Below are 22785 nucleotides of genomic sequence, written 5' to 3'. Positions count from 1 at the left end.
CACGTGGGTTGGGAAGATGGGTCCCGTCATCAATGTGCTAATCCTAACTATATAGGTGAGGCAGAAAGGCAAAAATCACCTTATAAGTATGTTAGAAGCACAGGCCTGTGACAACGCAGTGTTTTCCTCATGCAGCCAAAACATTAAAAACACTAGCTCTACTCAGTTTGAGAAGAAAATAGGATAATTTGAACAAATAAAATAAAACAGGATAATTTGAACAAATAAAATAAGAAATGATTTGGAAGAGCCTATGTACTTTCTTTTTATCTAATAAATAAAAAGCCACTATGCAGGAATCAAATGAAATTAGAGAGATTTTATCTATTTAATATTTAAAGAAATGGACAGGCTGTGGAACTCTACCATGCAGACTTCTATACTGCTACCTTAAGTTATAAGCTCTTATTTAAAAAATCCCTACATGCTATAGTTTTAAAATAGGCCACTAAAACATAATGCACATATTTCTGGTGGGGAAGACAAATTCTAGAGCTTATTTTTTGTGATCCAAACAATGAGTCACTCTAAGGTACCAAATTACTCATTAATTTTAGTGGATTATATGTAGATCAGTCACAATCTTTTACTTGATACTTTATTCATAGTCTTCAAAAAAAAAGGTGTGACAGCAGAAGTATAGTATGATAGACTAACAGTCTCAAGACATTTGTAAATACAAGGATAGAAAAGGATGAGCTCAAAATAAAACAGGAGCAGAAGAGGTAATCAGATACAGACATTATAGTACATTATAGTATGCATAGCACAAAATTGCCAGTCAAGTACAGAAGATAGAACGTAAAGATAAAATTTTTACCAATCTTGGAAAGTACTACTAGAGAAAAAACACGAAAAAATAGCACACTTATTTCAATGTACAAAAATGATTAATGATCAAATCCAGAAATATTTTCTCTTCCCTGTTCTATATAGAGCTCTTTGAATTAGATACAATGAATGAACTTTTCTTCTAAAACAATTCTGAAGCAAAGATGCTACTTCTGACTTACCAAGCTATTCTGACATAAAAAGAAAACTTATTATCTTCTTGATAGAAAGGAGGCCATGAAAAAAAAGAAAATCAAAGGAAAATTATTAATTTCTATGATTAGAAAGATATGCCAAATACATTACTATACTTTCATTCACATTTTTAAAGGAGTATGAGAGCTGGATTACTAATTTATTATTATTTAAAGAGAAAAGTAACTCTCTTCCAGGGGAGAGAGGAACTTGATTTTTTTCCTTCACACCAACCAAACTAGGTACAAGGAAGGTAAGAGGCTCTGTATTAAGAACAAAAAATATTAAGTTAGGATCACAGCTCATTTTCTTTTCATGAAGCTAAAATAGCCATTTCTACATCGAGGCTAGCAAGCACTGTTAAACCTGGAGCAAGAAGCAGAGTTCTCCACCTGTTTCTTTAAGCATAATCTCTGTCCTTTGCCCAAATTTAAGTTTCTCTTTTTTTTTTTTTTTTTGGAGTGCATGTTTAACATATGTAAAATATTTTCAGAAGAAATCCACAAAGCTAACTTTCCAAAATATGAAAAGTTTATTAGAAAGGTATTATCTGCTTCTCTAAATCTGCTGAGGAACTGACATCTGACACGTACTTACTTTGGCAGTCGTTTCCTTAATGGACATGCGGAATGATTGTTCTCTTTCCTGAAGGCTAGAAGGGATTAAAATAAAATAAAATAATGTTGACTTTGTCTGCTCATCACAGTCTGCTACACAACACACACTTTTATCATACAGGAACACACAGGCTTTAAGGTGACTCTTACTAGCACAAAGAACCAATAAAAAGATAAAATCCTTGATGTGGTTTCAGTGCTTATATTTTGTTTTGCTAGCGACTAACCAACATTTTCCACCCAGTTCTACCCCTATTTATTTGCAAAATGGATCGCAGACTAGTTTTACACTTTTTAATTAAGGACGTATAATAAAGCACATTTTATTTACCAACACAACACAATTATGATTATTTGCATAACTATAGTATCTAGAAGTACAAAATAGGGTTCAGGACTAGTGTATGGTAGGCTGCCATGAAGTATTTAAGAAAAAAAAAGAAAGCTTCTGTCTAAGAACATGCAGTTAACTACCCTCTCTTATAAGCAGGTTTCCAACTTTGCCAGGAAATATTTAAATGCAAGTCACTTGCCTTCATTTCATAAGCAAAACCAGGTAAGTTTAGTAATCTGATATAACTGAATATACTGTAATCCTGTGAGTTTATTTATGAACAAAAAAATAAAACACAAAGATCAAAAATTCAAGTCACGTAGACAAACACTAGGAGTCAGCGAGATCTATTTTTGCAACCTTTATTTAATGCTTCCCTCCCTCCTGCTTTGCAGAGACACATTTCTAACAGTGTTCGATTACATTATTACACCCTATTTTCCCTTCAGTAAGACACTTCATCCAGCCCCCATGACAGCCAGCATTCCCTACCAGCAGCATTTCAAGTCTTGCTCTTAGCCTCACTGTAAAGACTATGCTTATTTTACAACCTGCCTGTGATGCTCTTCCTGAATAAGAGCTACTAATTTATTTCCGAGCTTTTCTTTAGCACTCATCACTGGAGTACCCAAACATTTCAGAAACACCCCTGGCTGCATTTGGAGCACTGTAGAGCACAGCACCGCACTCAGGTGTCGGTGTGGGAATCTCAGGAGCGCCGTTCTTCCGCGCGCACATCAGCACTGGGCGCCCACCTTGATGCCACGCGCAGTCGCTGCTGCCCACCTTGAAGCATTTCACTTTTGCTGCTTCGTGTTTTCCCAGGGCAGCACTTACGGAGCTCTGTTTCAAGACTCAGCATTTCTGCACGTCTGAAACCCAAGGACACACTCCACGAAACAGCATTTGACTGTGTGGGTTAGCAGCAGCCTAACGGAGCACGCGAAGCCGGGGAGCTGGCCCACGCGCAAACTCAAGGCGCAAGCTCAAAGCCATCTCCCACACACTCCTCCGAGCTCTCCCATAATAGCCCTTGCTACTGCAACACGGGCGAACAAGCTACAGACTCGTGGCTCTGCGCGCGGCTGGCGAGCGGGAGCAGCCAGGCCACGGGCACGACTGAATGAGCCACAGGTGACTGGGCCAACCGTGCACCAACTGCCTCATCCTGTCCCACCCCAAGGAGCCAAGACCTAATAAAACCTAAGTGCGGTTATAGCCACGAGAATAACAGTATGGAGATGGCACCTCTTTCTTCCACAAATCTCTTCTGTGTTCATTTCCTCCCGCCTGTTCACTTTACTGACAAAAAGCCCCCAAAGATTCACGTTGTGCTTTACTCCACTGCAGGGGAAGGGAGATCAGTTTTTATTTATTTTTTTAACTCTACATCCAAAAAAAGCGAAAAGGACCTACAGCCCCGCCACAGAATCTACATTGCTAGCAATGACGCACAAGCCCACGTGCACTTTTAGATCCAGCGCTGAATGGGAAGAGAGTATGCAGAGGAAAAAGAGCAAGCCTCTCTTTATTCAGATTTCTTGTTATAAATATGTATCGAGTCACCAAAAAAAGCACACATGGACTCAATCCACTGTAGCTTTAAGAGACAAACTTACATTAATCTGAAGAATATTAAGAAAGACTATCAGCATCTGTTAATCATAGCCTTGATCCTTAACCACACAGACTTGACTCTGAAGAACCCCTTTACTACAATTAAAACATTCATGCAGACTTTATAACTGCATTTGCATTGTTTATGCTATGAATTTCACACTGCTAGCTTGTTTTGCATTTTATTTAACTCTTAGAGTGATACTGTAGGAATTCCTTATGCCTTTTAGAGATCAACCCACATGATTCACATGCAGCAATCAAAACTGCATGGACCAGTCAGTCTCATCACCTACAAATAGTCTTTTAACTCAGTTTATTCCCACGTTTTGTTCTGCCCAAAACACCAGCTCGGAGAAGCCCCTCACAAGCCTCCCAGGGACGTGACCAGCTAACGCTCCCGCTGACCCCCAGTGGCCACCAGCCAGTCAATACTGATTCATTCGACCGACAAAGGCTTTTAATAGCCACGATCCGTTACAAATGACTTGAACCAGAAATAGTATTTTCTTTTACCAGCACCCTGGAGCATCATATTTCATTTTAAGAGGGATGTTCTGTCTGCTTAGACATTGCTTTACTTATGACTACCAGGGAAAACCAATCTTAAAAGAGTCCCTTGGAGCAACACTGATTTCTTGCCTGGGAAGATAGCCATAGTTTTGACTCATTGCTATTCTTCTCTGGCAGAACAGTTAATCAGGGATTTGACTGCTTGTCCTCACAGTCTCTGCAATCTATTATAGGGACCATTTAGAAGTTACTTCTTAAATCCAATACAAGCTAACTCCATCACAGAGAATGCAAAGTTCTCGACCTCGTTGATGGAAACACTAGAAGAAGACAGGAATTCAATTAGAGCAAATTTAACTGACTAAAGGCAGGACAAGAGAGGTTTTTAACACTTGCAGAACTGACAGCAGACTATACATCATATGCAATTTCCTTATTCATGTAGGCCTACCATTTAAATTGCTTGCAGTGGATTTACACACATTAGGAGCTATAATGAGGAGGGAAGAAAAGTAAAGCAATGCAGACTTGCAAAGAATGTCCTATCGCCTCGTTGTACACCTGCTAGACCAGACTAGGAAGGCAAGAGCTAAGGAATTACTATTTCCAGAGGATAACTATATTGGCAAAACATGGACTTCAACCAGAGAACTGCAGGAGGATATAGAAAAGCTTATTTAGGATGTGAGCGCGTTTAGAATCTGGGGCTGACTTATGTTGGACATAACAACAGACTAAGGGAAAACTTTAAAATGATCCAAACACTTCAAGCAAACCAACACCTTGTAAGCATCTCATCTTGACAACCGTAAAAAAAAAAAAACAGGTATTGAGTAGGTTGAATTATTAAAACACAGTTGGAAATTGCTGAGACCACGATGATCACAAATAGGAATAATCTGCGTGCAAAATAAAGACACGGGCAAAGCAGCGCAGGAGGGGACAGAGAAGGAGGACAGGAATGGAGCAGTCTGGCTCGCTTACTCCGTGCTCTATCACAGGCTTCCTACATGACTCAGAGGCCAGTAAACATCCTAATACAAGAGCTGGTGTTTAAAAAGCCTTTTAAAGAATATACTGAGAAGCTGTGATATCCATGAAGGAATGGCAGACAATATGGAACTGACTTTGTTTAGAGGAAGGCCGAGTCGTACAATTGTGGGAAAAACGACTTTCTACTAAAGGAAGTAACATTTCCAAATTTCTTTCCTTCCACGTTGCCAGTAAAACTTCCCTTCGCATCTTAGGCTATTGTGTATTTATATTTTGCTTCCTAAGAAAAAAATTGAAAGAATGAAAAATTGGCAAGAAGCAAGCCATACTGATTTCTACATTCAAGATACATAAATATATGCACTGCTTAAACAGAACCAGCTCCTGTATCAACAGCAATGTACACACAATGACAAAAAACCTATGCAGAACATAGTCTTTGTAACTGTACAAGAGAAAAATGCTACAAATGTGGTTTTAAAAATTAGGAAAGAGTATCAAGGCAAAAGAATACATATATTCTACACTATTATATATTATATAATACACATATTCTACACTAGAAATTCTTACTTTCATACAGAAATGGAGAGACCACCTCTGACCTATGCCACCACCTATACCTGAAGAAACTAAAAGACAGAAGGGTGCCCTTTAACAACAAACATTCTTCCTTACACTACTGTCACCTCAGATTATTTTAGGTCCCACTGTTTCATTCCCTATCACCATAGCAGTGCTTAAGCAAAAAAACATACTTCCATTTCTTCAAATGTTAGCAGAAGTCAGAACAATTTAAAATTGCTCATATTCGAATCTCAAATTCAAGAGTTGCTGTCTGGAAACCCAGGCTCAGATTGTGCAAGTTTAAAATGTATGAAAAAACAGATGGGCTGAGCCTCAATTCATATTAATATTTCCCTGCTTGCTAAAATGTTTTTTTTAAAGCATTTCCTTGGCTATCAGCAATTTTTAGCAGCTTAGAGCATGTTTGAATTTGGTCTTAGAATATTAAGACTTCTGCAAACGTCAACCTACTTGATTCTAATGGTCTCGGGCTGCAAAGAGGATGACTTTTCCAACTCTAACTTCCCTAACATGATTCTTTTTCTGATCCTGAGGTAACAAAAATTTCTGTTCTCTCAGAAGATGAAAATATATAAACCAAGCCATATACTCACAGTCCTGCTTTTAACAGCAAGCAAACAGAAGCTGTCTTTCCAAAAAGCTTTTGTCCAATCCCTCGCAAAAGAAACAGAAGTACTAGCCAGGGAACTTTGCGCATGAACATCTGCTAGAGGCTACATCAAAGCAAGAATTCAATAAAAATCCACTAGAAACCCAAAGTCTAGGGACTCTCCTGGGCCTTCACGAAGTCCACAAAACAAAATCAAATCAAATAATCAATAACTTCCCTGTACTTTCAGAGTTCCCTTGATGCGCATTCCTCACTATGCTTTGAAGACAAGTTTAAAAGGAAAAAAAAGCTTCTGAACAAAGCTCTACTTAACAAGAAGCAGCTTTAACCCAGATATCCCTTGCAACTTTGACTAAAATAAAGAATAACAAAAGATTCCTGTCTTATATTTTGAACAAAATGATTGCAGATAAAACGTGCAGCTTCTTAGCAGAACACCTACAAGGGTGCTGCTGGCCCTACTGTTCTGTCCAATTAATAAATCTCACAACTAATGCATTATATTTACTATCATAAAATAGCAACTTTTTTAATACTCTACCACACAGAACTATACACAATCAAACAAATCTTTGGAGGTCAAATTTATCTTCATTCTATGTGATCTGTTTGTAAGCCCTGCTGGCCTATACATCTGGATATTACCACATCAGGGAAGCAGATTTTCAGATGAGCACAGAAGTTTCTCTTTGTGAAATGATCCATAGGACTTTAACAATGTGTTTTTCATGGTGGCATAGCTTCAAGATGGGAACAAAAAATCATCCTTTAAATATAAGTCCAAGTTGGCCAACTAAACTCTATTTTCCCTTTGGATAATTCAGCTCACAGAAAACTCGCTGCTTAAACATTGGTAGAAACACAAATTTCTGCTGAACTGAGATGGCAAAAATCCAATTTCTCTAGCTAAATCTGTCAGTGCTCTTGAGGGGTGGACTTTGACACTAAGTAGGAGGAGGAATAAGTTGTGTTTAATTCACACTGAAAATGAATTTTTTGGCAGTTACAAGAACTAGTCCCTCGAATTAGAAGTAAAATACAAAGTGTCACCTTGGCAAGCTTCCAACCTCAAAGATTAATCTGACTTGCGACAATAATTATCAGGAGATGTACTTTAAGGTACAGGAGCCCAGGACCTTCTGCACATTTTCAATACACACACATCTTCAAGGAATACAAATGGGAATACAAAATTACACACTTAGAAGACTCTGAATGTCTCTGAACCCCCTGAAACGGCAGACAGTTCATTTTGTAATTTCCTCTTCCTCTGACAACAGTTTGCTGAGCAGCGATTTTGTTCGCCTTTGCTTTACAACGAGGACTGTTTCAGTACTTGCGTTCTGCCGCGCAGCCTTTGCTGGAGGCAGAACTGCTCTCCCGGCGCCTCCGCACAGCCCCAGCTCGTCAGTGAGGTTCCCACCAAAGCACCAAGTGATTCCACTTGTCCATATCTTGTCTCACAGACTACATCTTGTTTTTACCCACAAGAAATGGGCTGTAACAACTTCCACCATCCTGCCCAGAAGAAGCTTTTGCAAGAATTCTAAATTTAGAAGATTCTTACTTGCTAATAGCCCTAACCATAGGAGGCATGCAGAAAATTCCGGCCATTAGAAGATGCTTTGTTGTGTTTTTGCAACTAGTTGTTTGTTTGTTTGTTTCAATGCCCCCAAGAGGAATACTGAAGCAGCACCTGCTGTGCAAAGCCTGCTTAGTATGGTAGCTGTTTTTCAGCTAAAATCTCTCCATTACAAACAGCAAACTCACGGACACCAGGAGATGCTATGGTTATCTTTACTAAATGTTCCAATCTGAATTTCACCATCATTTATTAAGAAATTTTCTGGCTTAGAAACAGCATGCAGGCAGCTGAACTGGCAGTCTGTTTTCTATTTATTTCAGGTAACCGTCTGCACGCTGCTTTACTTCCTATGACTCTTCTGTCACCTGCTGCAACAGGGAGGTTGGGGCACTTGCGGCCTCAGCTCGTACCTGCAGCAGAAGCAAGAGAGGTGCAAAGAGACCCCGATCTCTGCAGCGCAGGTCAGGCCTTCCAAACACCTTCCCCAGGCTTTCTGGTGTGCCAAGAGATTCCCAGCTTCTACTCCAGCCTTTTAGAGTGCCTGAGAAAAACTGTACATAAACTAGAGTTTACCAAGTATAGCTGCAATTATCCTCCTAAGAATAAAAATCACTACAGTACACTGTCTGGAAGGCTCTACCACTGGGTACTGTTTTAATTATTCTGCCTCTGTCTAACCATCACTTTCTGTATGCAAGCAGGGTCTATGAGGGTTGTGAAATCAGAAAAAAGTGCAGATAGAAAAATCCCCAAAGAAACAGAAAGCCAAAAAACTCCCAGAAGACATTAAAGGCATCACAAGTACAATTTAGGACTGTCCTTTACATAGGCCCATCAGTCAGGAACACTGGCACTCTATGCTCTACAGTAATAACTTTCTGATATTATTAAAATAAAAAAATGCATCCCCTTGCTCTTTGTATTTGCACTACCCTTCTTTTTACGGAGGATATTTTCAATATGTATGCATTTTCATAGAAATAGCCAATGAAAAGCTCAAACTCTGCATTTAAAAAGGACTCTCCTAGACAGCCAATGTATTATCTGGCAAACAGCAGGTATCTTTCTGAAAAGATAAGGTGCAATTTGTTCTGCTTATTCAATTAAAGATGAGAGTTTTATTTAAAGACTGATGCAAGCAAACATGGCTGTCTTCAGGCTTTTTCAGTAATTTAAGGTAGCTTGCTAATCACTAAGTTAACTAGGAACGTCATGTGGAGATGTATGCTGAAAAGCAACAAAACACGTAAACGCAGGCTCTTCTAACGACAGTAGCCTGTGCTGAATGACAACTCCACTCTTCCAAAGTGAATATGTGAAATAGCATGTAAATCTTCCTCTGCCACACACTTTTCACAGGCAGATCAACTTTTCTAAAAACACCCTTTTTTAGATCAGCCAGACTTCAGTCTCAAGTGAAGATGCGGAATGGTTCAAGTATATTCCAACTAATAAGGTTTTAAGCCCTTAAACACTTGTATTTCACTTCGAATTAATCTTTGCCAGATGAGCTCCAGGCATCACTAAAGCAGAGTGAACTGGTTGCATAAAACTTCAAGTTCAGCTCCTTGTGCCGCTGGCCATGACAGTACTATAACAACTCATACACAAAACTGAAAATTTCTGTGTCTTCAAATATCTCCCACACACTTCCTACTAATTACAGATAGTTCCATGGGAAAAGAGCTAAAAAAGGCGAGGTATTCATATGTTGTGAAAGGTATTTTATTGATTACTTTTTCAACCACCATTCTGTGGCCAGACAATAGTCCATATGCAACTGTGACATTTATTTTGAGAATGACATGCCAAACAGTCACATATATGGTACTGTCAGAAAATCAAAAGAGAAAATGCTAAATGAAACTAAATATGATGAGAAATAGAACAAGCTTTGCAGGTTTTCATTGTCAAATGGAAAGAAATGCACACACACACATGCACACAAAGGCCAAGACTGAAGAAATAAATCAAACATTTAACATTTTCTTAGTTAGCAAGTAGGAGATTCAAGTTACGCAATGGAGAATAAAAAGGTATTTCTGAAACTATGTCCTCTTCAATGGACAATACTGCGAAGGTAACAAAATGTATCATTTCAAGCTCCAGGAGAGAGCACACTTATAACACTCCGGCACATTTTTTTTTCCTGATTCCAGTAATGTTGAGGGATGGCTTACATTGTTTAAACTAAGCTGAACAGATGACCCCTGTATCTTTGTAGGGTGGGAGGAAACTTGTCAGTTTCCTTGTCACAACAGGCAGTTAACAGTCTTTCACCAAGCACAACCTGGAACTACTCATTAAAATCAAGTATATTTATTTATTTTTTAAACACATTGCAAACTCAGCAGGAAAACCCAAGGTCCGTATCTCTTAAGTGAACTGACTTCATTATGATACTAAAAATCATACCCATGGATCAAGAAAAACCTCACTAAGGTAAAGACCCTTCCCTGAGCATGCCTAATAGTGGACACAATGGGTAAGCAATATTATAATTGTATGTAAATCACTAACCAAATGGTGCAACGGGGATGGATTTGGGAAGTTACTGAGTGTGTAAATACAGTTTGCAAAGGCCAGAGGCTGTGCTTGATTTGTGGGAAGCCACTGGGCACCTGGTGTGCAAAATAAGCAAGCAAACGTCCCCGCCGAGCACAGCGCGAGCGGCTCCCTGCTGCTGGGCAGTGAATTCCCCTCTCAGACAAGAGTATGTCACATGTTGAGTTAAAACACACGTGTGTGTCAGGGCATGCAACTCCAGCTGCTCCCACGTTTTAAAGAGAGCTTGAGCACACAACCCCACACACGCGAACTGTTTGTACTTCAAATTCCTCATTTTATATCAATTATTAACTGCCTTTAGATTGCCAAGAGCAATTATTCCTGCCTTTGTGAGCAAGACAACCACATTTTAGGGCCTCAGCTTTATGAGAATCCTGTCAAAATACAATAAATAACACTTGATGCACATGAACTGGCCGCCTTTTAACATAGGCTTTCAATAGTCCTGAAGACAGGGCCCAAAGTAATGCTTGTAACATTTCTCAGTTCTTTAAACTCTAAGCACATTATAGCTACTGACAAAAGCTTTTTGTTTTCAAGGCCTCCACCATATACAAAAGATAAACAAGAAAAAACAAAACGATAATAATCTCCCTGAAAATAACAATGCTTGACAAGAAAAGTAAGTTTGAAATAACACTCACCTAATGTTACATTGTTTTACACTCTCACTGCTGCAAAAATCTATCTGGGTAATTATACTGGACATTTAAGATGTCTTCTCCTGTTCCAGAAAGTTGACTTTAGTAAGTTGCTATTGTATGTTTAATAACATTTAGACCAAGAGAAGCAAATTATCTGTATTTTATAGTGAGCTGCAAGCTATTCAACATGATTCACTATACCACAGATTGTTTTAAGAGATGTTTCCATCAGCCCTATGCTATTCCAGCGCTGAAAGGAGTTCATGTACCCAACAAATAATTCCACAAAAGCACATTATCACAGTACCGTACTGACTAATATAATGCAGTTAGAACAACACCATAATATCCAGCAACCAGGAGCCAGGAGCTTGGCCAGTACAGCCCATCCGTGTTGAATGAGGGTCTATGAATGTACTCATCTTTAGTATCCGTGCACGGATAAAACTTCATTGCCAACACAGAGAGCCCTAACTTTAAAAGACTTTTTTATTTCCCCTCTGTAATGATTCGTTAAATGCACAACTCCAGTAAAATCTCTTTCACATTAAATACCCCAGGTTTTAGGAATTTAAAACTTAACAGTAGCTCAATGTTTTTGCCTAGGGTTTAACCTCTTATCTAACATAAAATTGTCTTTCATGGGAAGTACTGCCTCAGGAGTAAACATGAGTTACAATAAGGAAATTCTGGATAGACTGTGGAGCTGGGAAGAGGCAAGGGGTCAGACATAGCATGTCCAGGGAGACAGAAAACATGTATCACAACCACAGAATGGTTGAGGTTAGAAAGGACTTTTGCAGATCATCTAGGCCAACCCTTCGCACGAAGAGGGTCACCTAAAGCACGCCCAACCTCAGCCAGACAGGGCCCTGAGCAACCTGATCCAACTTTGAAATTGGATTTAAGCTTGAGGTCAGCCCAGCTTTGAGCAGGGATTTGACCAGATACATTCCTAAACTATTCCTTAATTCTACGATAACATAGGTGACTTCCACAGGCACTCAGGAAGCATACCCAAAAGAGATGCCTAAATCTCTATTTGTTGCTTTTCATATTACATAAAAAGAAAATTAAACATGACCGGATACAGACGCACAAGATCACTGTACCTGGGGTAAGGTGGGCTGCACAGTTATAAAAGGCAGGCACCCAGCAATTTGTTCAGCCTAACAGCAAGCCTGACTCTCACCATTAAAACACCATTGTAGGAGTATGTTCCCCCCATCAGCCCTTCTAGACATACAGCACACCCTGAAGGCAGGGAAACCCACGCTTGCTGAACACAATGAAATGCTCTGAAACGCTTTCAGTTACCTAAAGTAGCAAGTTGTTTTGGGGAAGAGACCCAAGGACCAAAGGCAGATCAAGGCAAAGAAGGAGCCACATGACAAATTCAAGTGCCTGGGTTACACACCTGAACTGCAGCTTTCAGTCCTTGCTCCCAAGACAACTTGTGCCTTTTTCAGTAGAGCACCACACACAGCAAACACAGTCCTTGGGCAGATTTTGAATGGGTCATAGCAGACCAAGAAGCCACATCATGCTGAGGAAACATCTACAAGAAACAGGAGCTGCCACTAAGTTCTGAATTCAGAGCGGACCATCATCTCCTGCAGGGGCAAGAACTTGCTGAACAGAGAGCAAGTGGCACCTTGTTCTTCTGAAAGATTGGGATATGTTCATAGCAGCTGACTTCACCTTTACTTTGGAAAAGAAAAATACATTCAGTATCTCACTGATGTGGAGGAAGTTGGCAATTTTCCCACTAGGATCAGCAGCACCTTTCCTGTCTCAGTTGAGTGCTATAATCATTTGCCCTCCCAGGCCCCACACTCTCAGAGTCAGCCTCTTCACCATTCTCCTGCCTTTTTTTTTTTTTTTAAACAGATGTTGACATCTTGCATCCCTGAATATGTCACAGTCCAACTTAAGAGCCGTGATACAGAATCAGTTTGGAGGTTGTGGAAGGCCTAGGTTCAAATCCAGTCAGGCCAAGAGGGCCTAGACTCGGAGCTCCAGCTTCCTGAACCCCAGTGCCACCAAGCTGCTCTTCATGGGTTGGCACCTGCATCGCTGCGATTAGTTCAGGTCACAAAAGGCTTCCAGGTTTGACAAGAGTAGGCAAATACATCCTCAGGTAAGTGACTGTCAAAGATTCCCACCTAAGTGCGTTTCCTTGTGCATCCCAATTTGGCATTTAGCTGTCCCCACATGTAACAAGGAAATTGCAGTCAGGGTAAAGAGACCTAACTGCTTATTGGTGCTAGTGACAACGTTTTTTGAAGAACTTCTAAAGACAGTGTTAAGCATAACTCAAATGTTGCATCAGCAGTGTGAGAGGAAAAAAATATGAATATTCTCTTGCAAGCAAATCCAAAACTAAGAGAAAACTCAAACCACAGCAAAAGTTTTCACATACACTGCTTGAGACCTTTATCTCAGAGATATAAGTGACTTTTAAAAATATTAAAGATAACCTAATTTAAATTCTTAAACAAACCTCGAAAAAGAAGAAGATATCCTCTCTGGGTTGTTCTGGCTGAGTTAAAAAAAAAAAAAAACTGTATAAATTAAAACACATAAGCAGTGATTTCTCCTGAATACTAATATAAACAAACTAAATCCAACCAGTACGAAGGCAGAAAAACACTGTAAACAACATATATATTGCTTACCTGGAAGGAATGAAAACTAGGATAAACAGAAATTTTATTTCATCCTGGTGACACAGAAGTATTAACATTTTCAGAGTTTCACGATGAACTTCCACTGACCCGTCAGTACGATTTAGGCCCCGAAGCACTTCTATTCCTTTCGTAAATAGAGATGAGGTAATTCTGAAAAGGCTACCAAGTGTAGCTACTTCCTCATTTAGAGGAACCATATACTGTGCATTTAACTGTAGGTGTCCTCAAAAATCTCAGTGCTGTATCCCTTCTCCCACTACCTCGACTCCATTATCTGAGCCCCTTTCTCATCGCAGCTGGCTCTATATTATGGTCGGAAGGCGCCTGAAGCAAGAAGCATCGCTAATATTTGCTTGGATGATCCACAGCACACATTTTCAAATTGAGAGAAACATGTTGCAATTATTGCATTACAAATCCAGGGGAGGAAAAAAAAATCCATCAATTAACAAGTAATAGCTTAAATTGACCATAGCTATTAATAGTTGATGGATTTGAATGTTCTCTGCAGGTGGCTGTTAAGCATAAAAATAATAAGTGCAAGACCTCCGAATAACGACAAGATCTTCTTTCCCAACAAAGAATATTAATATTAGAACATTTACATCTGTTCTTAGAAAATTTTAATGTGTTTGAACCCAGTTTGGCACCATTACTTGGCACAATTACCATGAAAACAACCAATCCAACAATTCACTGAGAATATACCAGACTCAGTACATCACTGACAGCATACTGAAAATTAAATACCTCTTTATTGTCCCCGGAAGGTCCAAACTGAATGGGATTTGATAGGACGATGCTAAAGTTTCATCCACAGCCTTGCTTATTTCCTGTAGCTCTCTCAAAGAAACCCAGCCAAGCAAAGCACTCAGTTCACAGTCATGGGACTGAATAAGCCTGTCTTGCTCTTCAATTTCTTTTCTTAATTGTTGGTCTTTTGCTTCTAATACAGCCAGTCTTGCTCGGAGGTCTTCGATTTCTTTCTGCACAGAGCGGAAATCTAGATTTATTGATTATCCCCATTAAAGAAAAAAGCTTTGTTCCTAGAAAAATGGAGTACACATCTCAAAAGTAGCATAAATTAAGATTGTGCAACACATTTCAATGCTTGCTTCTGGCAGCTTATAATTCTAATAAACTGTAACAGAAATTGTTAATATTTGATGAGAGTTGGCCAAACTTTCTCAGAAAATTTGGGCAAAAACTTGGCTCTTTTTTAGTACAATTCGGATCTTTAACTGCTTAAGGAGTCTTTCCACTTACAAACCAAACTTCGAATTCCTGCTCCAACATCAACCGCTACAGGCACCTTTTGCCTTTAAAAACATGCCAGTACTTGCCAAATTAATGAAATAATAAAAAAAAAAATGTAATCTCAGTTGACACCTAATAACAGTATTTTGTTACAGATTGGCAGTTAAAGTGAAGACTACCAGGCCTGTTGCAAAAATATCCCTGCAAGAGTTTCACTAAACTTCCAATGCAACATCAGGCACAGAATGCAAGTGACAAATAATTCTGTCTTGCCAGTCCTTTTTATATTACTATTTAATTTCTATTGAAAACATTTATAAAAAATATCTCTTTAACTTAAAGTGACCAGTGCTTCAATTTCAAGTGCATTCATCCAGGCAGTGAAAACCCCATGCATTGATACAGATACTTGTTACAAGAGCACATCCTATTTTTCCTTGGAAACCCAAAAGATAAGAGACCAAGTAAAGACAGCACTTACATAAAGAGTTTGGCTTTCTGAGTTAATACAGTTACGTATTATATGGTCCTTGACTCATTTGTCCCAAAATTTGAAAGCTGAGGAAAAAATTAAAGAATGGAAAAGTCTTGCTATCTAAATAGCTGAATGTCATAGTGGATAATTCCATTCTGCTCCTACATTTCTCACAATCTCTGTGAAACTCTACAAGCAACTTAAACTGGTGACATTTATGGAGATAATTCTCCACATATAGCCACAGATTAAATGTTCACCATTTTCCACATAACCAACAAGAGGGAATCTGAAGTACTATTTAAACACTCTCATCATAATTCAATGCTCTGATTATATTCAGTCCAGTAAAAGAGAAAAAAAAAATGGAGGTAAATAGGTATTTCAAAATGATCATTATCACGTGGCTTTTGACAACAATTCACTTCTTCATCCTCTATTTGTAAAATAGCAATAAAAATATCCCTTTACCCCAAAGCAATGTTGCAGAGAAAATTTAGTGGTTTTGAATCACTCAGATGCTGTGTTGAGTAATGCTATACAGAGAGTCCATTGGCAAATGTATAAATCTGTATCCAAAAGAAGGTTTAAGTGGCATACAGATAAAAGGTTCTGGGGCTGAATACTGAATAACTAAGATAAAATGACACACTGGGATCCAAAAAAGCACTTTTTATCTTCAACAAAGTATGAGATGGGGATCCAGGAGGGGAACAAAAAGGGGGGCCTCACATAATATCTCATAACTTTCATAATAGATGTGCACTACGCACAAACGACTTCCTTTGCGACTGCTTCACTTTGAAGCCTTAACATTCTTTTGAGTTTTTTAGTGTAAACCAAGTAACATTTACTTTACTAATGCTCGCTTTTTAAACAAACACATTGTCAGGTTTGCAGTAGTGTAGCAAGCTTCCCAAGTCCCCATTAGTATTTCTTAGAAGGAGAAGAAGCAGTCCTTGTACCCTGGAGCCCTGCCTCAAAGAATTCAACTCATATCAGTGCGGTACACGAGATGTGTCAATTTTTTTTTTTTTTTTTCCTTTTAGATTTAGCTGCAAGAGTACAGAGTGGCCCATGTTTCAACTCACAGGCATTTGTCACAGAGATAAAGGTCAGCAGGCCAAAAACGTCCATTTTGTTTCTTTTGCTCTCAAATCAGGCTTTTAGTGTGCACAAAGGACAATTCTGTCCCTGCATTGCTGGTTTGGGAATACTGCCAAAATCTTAATAGGCCCTTCTTAATACAAAGACCTTCATATTCTTTGAAAATGTTGTAATCACTGCCATAAAGAGCCTACATGGGAACAGAAAGGAAGATGAAGAGACTTTGATTTTACAACTTGCTTTTCATACATGTTTTAACAACATAAATAGATACCAGAAGCGCAGAACGTTCAGGCACAAAGTGAAAGCCACTCTGCTTGAGAATCTCACACAGGCATTTTGGGGAGAATGGAAATTTTAGCCAGTAACCTGGAATTCTCTCTCATTCATTTCCAGAAATGTCAAGCAGCCTTTGATACGCACTTGGTCACGCACCAGAGATAGATAAAAAAGACTCAAAGTCTCAGCATGGAGCAATGGATGATATTTGGCTCATTAACCATAGCTGGAAGTGTTACTGTGTGTGTTTTCATTTAAACTGAGATTTCTAACATGACAACTAGACACTATTGATTGCAGACCTCTCACTTCAGCCATGGAGTCGTGGTGTCTGCAAAGCAGAGAGTGCATCAGAAACACTGAAATGCAAATTTTAGGTACGGTCACAGGTTTTTCTCATTAATGAAGGCAAAAGCAGACCTGAGAGAAGGGAATTAACAGGAAGAAAGCGAAAGTGATAAAAATATATATATATATATATATAAATAAAAACTAATCTCATGAGATTTTGGACAGGAGCAATCCCTATGGCATGCTGGGAGCTCATCACAAATGAGCCTTCTCCACAATCTAGACTTCATGGGCATTTTGATCATGCTATGCTTATAGGTGGCATTCACATACAACGGTGTGGATAATTTGCCTCTAGTATCTCTGTTCAGAAATAAAAATTCACTTGGATTCAGTAGAGAAATATTAGCTGGTATAAGTACAGTAGTTTCCATTTGAATTATTGACATTGATAAGATTACACTAGACAATGGCTGCTCTTACACACCGATCAAATAAATCCAAATAATGCAAAGGTGATGAATAGGATGGAAAGACATTTCTTGATCTAAGACTTTAAATCCACCACCTAGATAATCGTTTCCATTTCTTTCTTTCTTCATATATATACCTACACACACACATGTGTGCACACACAAATCACTACAACAGCGGACCCAGTAAAGGAAGAAAAAGTATACAAAAACCGTGAGATTTCAAGAAAACACCCTGGGAATGAAGAAAAACAGACTTTACCACTAGTTTTCTAAGATGTCACATGGCTAAGAGTTATCACTAAAGCTGAAATTGAAGTAGAGGTAAGATTTGTACTAGAAAATAAACTGAGATTTTTGAAGGACGGTGAAAAAAAAGAGTTAAATTATGCTTTAAAAACTTGCAGATTTTTACTTGGACAGAAGCCATCTTAAAAACACTACATTTGCCAACCATTACCACATTTGACATCACGTGTTAGTATCAAGTTATTGCTGGCAAATGCTGACTTTTCCATAGTAAATGCAGCATCCTCATGAAAGGTAAAGACCATTTTTCCTAAAGAAAAGCTGATAAGTTCCATATTGATAATCAAATCTATTTGGAATTGGATGAGAGATTGAAGAAAAAGGTGTTTTGAAGCAAGCAAACGAAAACTTCTGAAGCTCAGTGAAATTAAAAAATGGCAAATTAGAACAGAAAGAGCACACTTAAAGATGTAAAGAGGAAAATTAAAGCACACATACAGGCCACTAAGCCTTCCAGTTCCCATTTTCTGTAACAAGATTAAGACAACTCCTGCATATGCCATCTCCAATCATCACTTAGATTATCAACTGGACTACAGCCAAGGCTCTAATTGCTACACAGACGCAAAGTCACTATCACAATAAGTTTATTCAATTCTGTTTGACATCTTACACATTTTTTCCCCATGCAGCACTGTCTCCTATAGACAACTTTGCAGTCTCGTTACCTGTAACCACTTCTTTTCTTGAAGAAGCTTGTTTCGTTTTGTGGCTGAAACCTGAATCCTCTCTTGGTAGGTAGATCTCAAAAGTTTATGTTCATTTTCTTGCCAGAGCTGTGTTTCTTCATTTGTAACCCTTTGAAAAATGACAAAAACTAAAAATTAGTTTGGGTACCTATTTCTCAAAGATTTGACAGAAAAGAATGCTATATGCTACCTCCAGAGTATTTTAACTAGATACACAGATATAGTACAAGAGATTTTCCTTGGCATATCTTCCTTTATTATATCAAACATTTACACTGTTTTTACAACATGCTCAAGAAAGAAAAAGGAAAACTTGTATAGTTTCAGCCTTCCCCCAGCTACTTCATTTTTCAGAAATTTATCCATCACTGCCTTGAAAGAGGCAAAACTAAGGAGTGTAATTTCTATCAATATAGTGAAAAATCTTTTTTAGACAGAAGTTTAGAAACTTGCCAAAGACATTTTTGCAGCTTCTGTCGTTTTTTCGAGCTCACACTAGAGATCATCTGGAGTGTTTGCTCCATGATGCCAAATTTTACTTCCCTGTTGAACAGTGAGTTCTTTCAAAATCAAATCCCACAGTGGTCGGTACAGCCCTCAGCTGTAAATCTTTACATAGTTGGACCTCAAGATAATCAGTGCATTACATTAAGTGTCAAGTTTCTAATCAAGCTCTCAAAATGCACCTGCAAACAATGCAAATCTATTTTCTCATACATGTTCCTGCATGAGGGCATGTGCAATTGTATGGACAATTACATGTATATACAGGGACATGTATATATTTCTATATAAAGGAGATTTATTTAAATATTCTATAAAAAACAACAACAACAACAAATGCTTTCTCTCATATGAAGGACATTTTTGAACCATGACTACCCATCATAATCTTACAAAATAAACACTTCATGCCACACACAAAACATGCATCATAAAGCTGGTTTTAACATTATTAATCACATAAACATCTGTGCATGGGGATCATAATTATCAAACGCATAAAACAAGACATTCATGTCTTTTCTGCAGAGCACATGCATTTTCACTTCCTCCCTATGGACTGAAGTGCACGCCAGAAAATAAAAGCAAAAAACAGTAAAAGAAAAAGCACAAGTTTTAACATAAATGGATTAGCACTTGAAGAGAATGGGTGTGATGACTCTGTATCGGTATTTCTGCAGTAACAAGCTGGAACAAAGAGCCATCTGTGCAGGGTGGCAGGCCAGCCCGCGTGTGCGCCCGCAGCCACCACAGACCATTACGACTCCAACCAGCCGCAACTCCCAGCCGCTCCGAAGTGCTCTTGGGTTAATGAGAGCTGCACCTTTTGGAGGGCAATGTGCAAGGGAAATGTCTGAAAAGCAGCTCAGGAACATTTCGTGATAAATATTATCCTCAGAAACTCCTTGGAAATCTAATCTACTTGACAGTGAGGAGACAGAAGCAAGATCTCTCTGATCTCGCCAAGCTCATGTGCCTATGCTGAACTTGGCTTGTAAAAGTTGCCCACAGTACCTCCTGCCAACACTTCATGTGCCCACCTAAAATCTCACCTCATAATTTAAAAGTGCAAAACAAAAGCAAGTGAAGAATTCAAGACTTGTGCTTTAAAACTAATAACCCTCCAAGCACACTTTTCATTAAAAAAGTTCTTCAGCATTAAGGAGGACAGACGGGCCTGATACAGAAAAATTGCAATGTTTTCATCTTCTGGGGCCCATTTGACTCTTCTGTTTTTCTGGGGGGGGGGGTTGAAACTCTCTTGGATATCTTATTTTTGTTCTGATTCAGAAGGAAAGCAAAGACAGAAAACTACAAGTTCTCCTTGAAGAAGTAGCCCTGCTTTCTATCCTGTCCTGCTTACAAACACTGATGGAATAGAAAGATTTTGACCACCCCCAGCAAGGAGGAAGGGTAAAAGGGTATACGCTCACTCCTTCAACAGAAGGGTCAAGGCTGCAAGCAAAGGATGTCAAGCACAGTATCTCTTAATGATATTTCTCTAATGACACAGCAACACAACAGCCAAAGTCTAGCTCAAAGGGAGCAATGCAGGCAAGGCAGAAAGCTGAAGAAGAGGAAGAAAATTATCTGACCCTGAAGAATGGCACTGCCCTCAGACCTGTGCAAAGAAAAGAATTACAGATACAATTATCAGCAGCAGGAACAGTGTCATGAGCATATATACTATATTAATAAATATTTTAAGCAGGCTGCATGTTTTAAGGATGCTTATTGAATTTTTGATTCAATATTGAAATTGAATTTCAATATTGAATCAAATCAAATCAAATCAAATATTGAATCAAATCAAAAATCAAATTATTGATTTTTATGCCATTAAAAAAAAAACACTGCCTCTAAAGCAAAAAACTTTACTAATGCACATAGGGAACATGTCTTGACAGGAAAACACAGGAGGCTCCTAACCTTTATGGATTATTAGGTATCCTAATGTCTATAGAATTAAAAAGCAGAAGCTTCTTAGGGGCTCGGAAGGTAGAAAGAAATAGTTCTGAGGGAACACAGCCAATTCTAAATGTGTCTCATTACTATAAGCAGAGGCTAAAGAAAGTCTTAAAAACATCAACCAATAGCTTCTTCTACTGAGTTAATCTGCTTCTCACATACATCAAAAACACACCCATGTCTACTGACTGGCAACTGCAGACCTTATAAATGCTGGTTGCCAGAAATAAAAGGTTTCTTTTTTTTTTTTTTCCTGTTGTGCTATAGCATTAGAGAAGAACTTCCAATACTTATACAGAAACCTATTACTTTTAGCAAATTTAACCAGTAGTGTAGCTGAAGAATGCTCCAGTAATACAGACAACTCTTTCTTCCTAAGATAACTACCTCCCTTGGGCCACTCAATGCTCCTTAAATTCCCTCCAACTTTGTAGCTCTTATCCCTTCAAGGAAACACTGAGACTTTATTTTTGTGACTTCGTGCAGCACTGAGCACATTACTGCCACTTAACAAACGATGCATGAGAGGAGGCACCCAAAGCTCTACACATCTCAAAGAAGAATCTCTTTTTGCTTATTATTTAAACGTCCATCCATTGCCTGAAAACGAGCATCAGAATTAACTCCGTGGGGAGCCATCGCTCAGGCTGCCTTGCAGTTGTATATTTAAACTGTTGTGGCAGGATTCAATCCTATTCTCACTCAGCATAGCGAGAAAGGCGGCATTTAATTCACCAGTTTTTCATAACCTGTCTTTCTTAGGCCGGCAGGGAAGGGAAGGATGGTAGGAAAAAAAAACAAAGATGAGACATTGATATGCTAGAAAGTCATTAAAATTCTGTACTCCTTTTTTCATAGGCTGCAGTCAATGTTTCAGGGAAAACAGAAGTGTCATTTTATATGATAAGGAACTAACAAACTTACCGCTCTATAGCCCAGTGCAGTGCTGCTTGAATTTGGGTAACAAATCTGTCCAGAAAACTGCTAATTGAGGGATGTCTCGAAGGAAGTTGAAATTTCAAAGAATTTTTCTCTTTCTCTAGTTCTTCCAGTTTTCGTCTAAATTTATCAGCTAGATATTAAATTACAAAAAAAAAAAAAAAAAGTTACTTAACAGTGACAAAAAAGTTGTATTGTACCTGAAGAAGAAAAAAAAACGCAGGCCAACAAATATTTGATAAAATATTTCAGTCTTTTATCATCTGGGTTGAATTTACTAAGGCAACAATGGACAAAAACAGATATAGAGTACTGTTTTATTCTATGATAACAACAAAACTGCAGACTTCCCACCACTTTCACAGAATTTTCATTTAATAAGGCTCCAAAAATTTTGCTCACAGCTTTCAACCACGCTGTTTTCCTAGACCAACAACTCTGAATTGAATTCCAAGAAAATTCCTACTCTTTGCTGCACTATTTTTAAGCAAATTGGAAATGTCCAAAACTGACCTTTTTAAAAAGAGCATTATTAGATCAAAAACTAAAGGATCACCTATGATAGCTTAGCAATACATTGCAGCAGAAAATACACATGCGTTTATAAGAATTTTACCAATTGTCTCAGTTTAGGCTCTCCTGAATTATATCTAGTTTGTCATCCAGCAAAGTGATTTACTTTCAACTTCAAGGAAAAATAACTGTAGGT

General features: G+C 38.5%; 1 protein-coding gene across 1 annotated transcript in view; it reads right to left on the bottom strand.

The window, feature by feature from the left end:
• Nucleotides 1-22785, bottom strand: part of DISC1 (DISC1 scaffold protein) — a 169892-nt gene that overhangs the window by 110276 nt on the left and 36831 nt on the right. Inside the window, exons 4-7 of the mRNA XM_088534839.1 lie at nt 22062-22209; nt 18645-18774; nt 14536-14771; nt 1624-1678 (exon numbers count right to left, since the gene is read on the bottom strand). Coding sequence (XP_088390965.1) covers nt 1624-1678; nt 14536-14771; nt 18645-18774; nt 22062-22209 — 569 coding nt within the window. The remainder of the gene's footprint in view (nt 1-1623; nt 1679-14535; nt 14772-18644; nt 18775-22061; nt 22210-22785) is intronic.

Source organism: Tinamus guttatus, unplaced genomic scaffold, assembly GCF_059628265.1.
Source record: "Tinamus guttatus ecotype Peru unplaced genomic scaffold, ASM5962826v1 Tinamus_guttatus_pri_ptg000601l, whole genome shotgun sequence".
Classification (NCBI taxonomy): Eukaryota; Metazoa; Chordata; class Aves; order Tinamiformes; family Tinamidae; genus Tinamus; species Tinamus guttatus.
This window is presented reverse-complemented; position numbering and strand designations above follow the sequence as displayed.